General features: G+C 34.6%; 1 protein-coding gene across 2 annotated transcripts in view; it reads right to left on the bottom strand.

Moving 5' to 3' along the window:
• Window positions 1-64: 64 nt before the first annotated feature.
• LOC108687275 overlaps window positions 65-3,175 on the bottom strand; it is a 9,015-nt gene continuing 5,904 nt past the window's right edge. The window contains exons 2-5 of one of the 2 annotated variants that reach the window (XM_018192966.1): window positions 1,661-1,889; window positions 1,252-1,569; window positions 824-1,063; window positions 65-385 (exon numbers count right to left, since the gene is read on the bottom strand). In XM_018192966.1, coding sequence (XP_018048455.1) covers window positions 170-385; window positions 824-1,063; window positions 1,252-1,569; window positions 1,661-1,888 — 1,002 coding nt within the window. In that variant the 5' untranslated portion in view covers window position 1,889 and the 3' untranslated portion in view covers window positions 65-169. Of the gene's footprint in view, window positions 397-823; window positions 1,064-1,251; window positions 1,570-1,660; window positions 1,890-3,175 lie in introns of both variants that reach the window. The other variant, XM_018192968.1, reaches the window with a different exon arrangement.

Genomic DNA, 3,175 nt, shown 5'->3' with positions numbered 1-3,175 from the left:
ATGTATATATATATATATATAAAATAGTTTAAAAATCACTAATTATTCAAGGAAAAATTCGGGCATGTCAAATGCTGCAATTCTTCATTGACTTCGCAAAACGAATATTAAATTGAGGAAGAGACGGAATAATTTTTGAGTAAATTGAAGAATTTATGAATCTAATAATCTATTCATATTCTTCTTCATCGGGTCGGACTTGAACTTGAGGAAACCGTCTGAGAACCTGGTGCTGTTGCTGTTGCGGCCGTCTGTGCTGAAGGGGAATGTTGACTTCTTCGGGGCTGCGGAATACTTGATTTATCGGAAGACGATACTGCGGGAATCCTGTAGGACGGACCGACGTAGGGATACTGTTCAAACTTGGCTGTGGATTCACAAGGACCTGTACAAGACCTAACCGTTAACGTGTCAATACAGTCGATCGAAAGAAGATCATATTATTTATTTCACATTCATCATGAATAAGTAGAAGCAGTAGACGAAATAAAAAGATCTGCCTATATAATATTCAGAACTCAGAAGAAAGTCTTGATTTAGTTTCGTGACGTAAATATCTTTAATTAAAATTTTTGTAATTAATTTTGTAATTAAAATTGTAATTTTATTATTAAACAATTTTTAAAATGTAAAAATTGCAAGTAAAAAGAAAAAAACGCAAATGACAGTTGACAAAAATCTTAAAAATTTTAAATTATAGTAAAAAATCTACTTAAAATTCAGATTTAAAGAGACTCTAAAGAGACATTGTAGCTTCTATTTTACAGCCTCTAATTGTAATTATTGAAGTGTAATCATCATAATTCAAAAATGATAAACACACCTGCGGAGCAGGACGACGCACCGGGGCGGGCGTAGGGGTGATCTGATAATCGCCAACCTCTCTTTCATCCGTATAAATATCAGAGGGGTAATACCTCTCACTGTATCTTAAAGTGACATTGGGTTTGGTCTCGGCTTCTTGGAGATTCAACGGTTTATACAAATACTCATTGACAAAATGATACTGTGAGCTCTTCTGACAGCTGATATCGCCGCTGGGTGGCATACAGATTAGATGTACCTGATAAAGTGACGAAAATATATTTTTATTTCATCAGAATTAAACTCGTCACCGTAAGCGATAATTTTCTTAGTAAATTAGATTTAACAGGAAAACAAACAGCAATCAATCATCATTAATGGAATGTCTCTATTCTTTAGATATTAAAAGAATAAATAAGAAAGGACATTTATAGTTGGTTCACTGACTTGGTGGAAAGTGAAACCTTCAGGACAGATCCACGAGTGCTTAGCGTTGTCTTGGCAGTAGTGGAAGACCTCGCAGTTGAGATCCTCGTCAGCGTAGTAGCCCGTCTGCTTGTTGACACAATCGAATCTGCTTTGAGGTAGAAGAAGGCTAAGACGATCAGGCTCCTCCTTCTCTTCCTCGAGTTCTTCTTTAGTGAGTCCATCAGGGCCGAACTGGGACTGCGGGCCTCGAATAGAAGCACGCGACGAAGAACTAACGCGGATGGCCTGAGTGTAGTCGCGAGTATCTATTGGTGCCGCCGTTGGTTTGCGATACAACTGCGTACAATTTAATATAAAGAATTTAAATTAAAATAAAAATAAAATTTTTCAGCACGCGTAGATAAATGCATATAATTTCTAAACTCACCGGTTGTTGATTAGAATTCCTATAGATTGGCGTCGGCGATGGCGTGGGTGTCACTGCATTATCCTCGTAACTGTTATCACGGAATCCCTGGGCCGAACTTAAGCCGGGCGAGTAAAGTGGTCCTAAGCTACTTGGCTTTCCGGGAAATGAAACAGCTCTGGTTTCTAAGTCATAAGAATTCTGCGCCGCAATGGCGGTACTGAGCAATCCCAGGAACACCCAATACATTCTGCAAAACACGGAAAATGCTCGTAATTCAGTGTCTAGAATAAAATACAACGTTTCATTTATCTAAGTAAACAGAGAAGAAACTATTAATTATTTAAAATATTTGCGAGTTTAATTTTATATTATTTTTTTTTTATATGTATTTTATATTTCTATAAAAATATGTTTATCAGAAAATTTTCCCCATTTTTCGAATCATACTGTGTAATATATGATTATAGCAATTTATGACAACTATAACATGTCCAAATTTCCACAATCGAGAATTATTCACGCGTTTTAAATTAAAATAAAAAAACGAAAACTAATTAATAGTTCCTAATTATTATTAATATAGAGAATAAAATTATTGATTTCTCGAAACTAGATTGCGTTTCTTTACGTGAGAGTTGGCGAATATCTGAGATCATCGGCTCTCAATAATGTTTAAGCCGATCGAGTTCTGAATAGACTTAATCGATACCTTGGATTCAAACAGATTAAACGCGATGGCACTTTCGATTTTGCGGCCTTTTGATACAAATGGCTGTATTTTGAAGATATCAATGGCCAAGATCACTTTCTCTTGCGTGTACACGCGCGTGCGTGCGTACGTGCGTACGAATTTAATAGACATCGATTTGCGAGAAAGTACGCGGCTGCGATTTCTCAAATAAATGATTTTTTTTTGCTGTTGTAATAGCGCTAGTATACGATTACAATCCAATTCGTATCTCGATTTAAACTATCAGGGTCATTGCCCGAGAGAATTCTTTTCACAAAGCTTTTCCTTTCATACGATTCCCGATAAAAATCTAAAAACACCATGAGACGCGGATATCCCTCGATATAAATATTTATGTCGCAAAAATTAATTTTATGTTTGTGTTATTACATTTTGTAATATTTGTAATATTTTTCTAATTGTCTATTTTAAGTTCAGTCTGCAAAGAAAAATGTCCTGAAGAAAAATAGATCAGAAATTAGCGGATTGCTTCCTCAGAAGTCGAAATTTTTAAGCCTGTTTTCAGTGACACAAATACACATAGAAATAGTCTTCTACATTTTTAATACGTTTTGTATTACAAATTAATTTTTTTAGCAATAAGTAACATCTAATTGGAAAACTGGGTTCATTATTTAATTCTTTCTTTGAAATGAATTCGCTTTCGCTTTTAATTTGACTACATTATCTGTTCATCGAGAGATGCAAATAATTTTCGGATAATAAAATTTAAATAATAACATTTATAAACAATTACTCGATTAGTTGCAAGTTAATTTTACCTCTTTAATTTTTACAGTTAA

Source organism: Atta colombica, unplaced genomic scaffold, assembly GCF_001594045.1.
Source record: "Atta colombica isolate Treedump-2 unplaced genomic scaffold, Acol1.0 scaffold203, whole genome shotgun sequence".
In the NCBI taxonomy this organism is placed as follows: Eukaryota; Metazoa; Arthropoda; class Insecta; order Hymenoptera; family Formicidae; genus Atta; species Atta colombica.
This window is presented reverse-complemented; position numbering and strand designations above follow the sequence as displayed.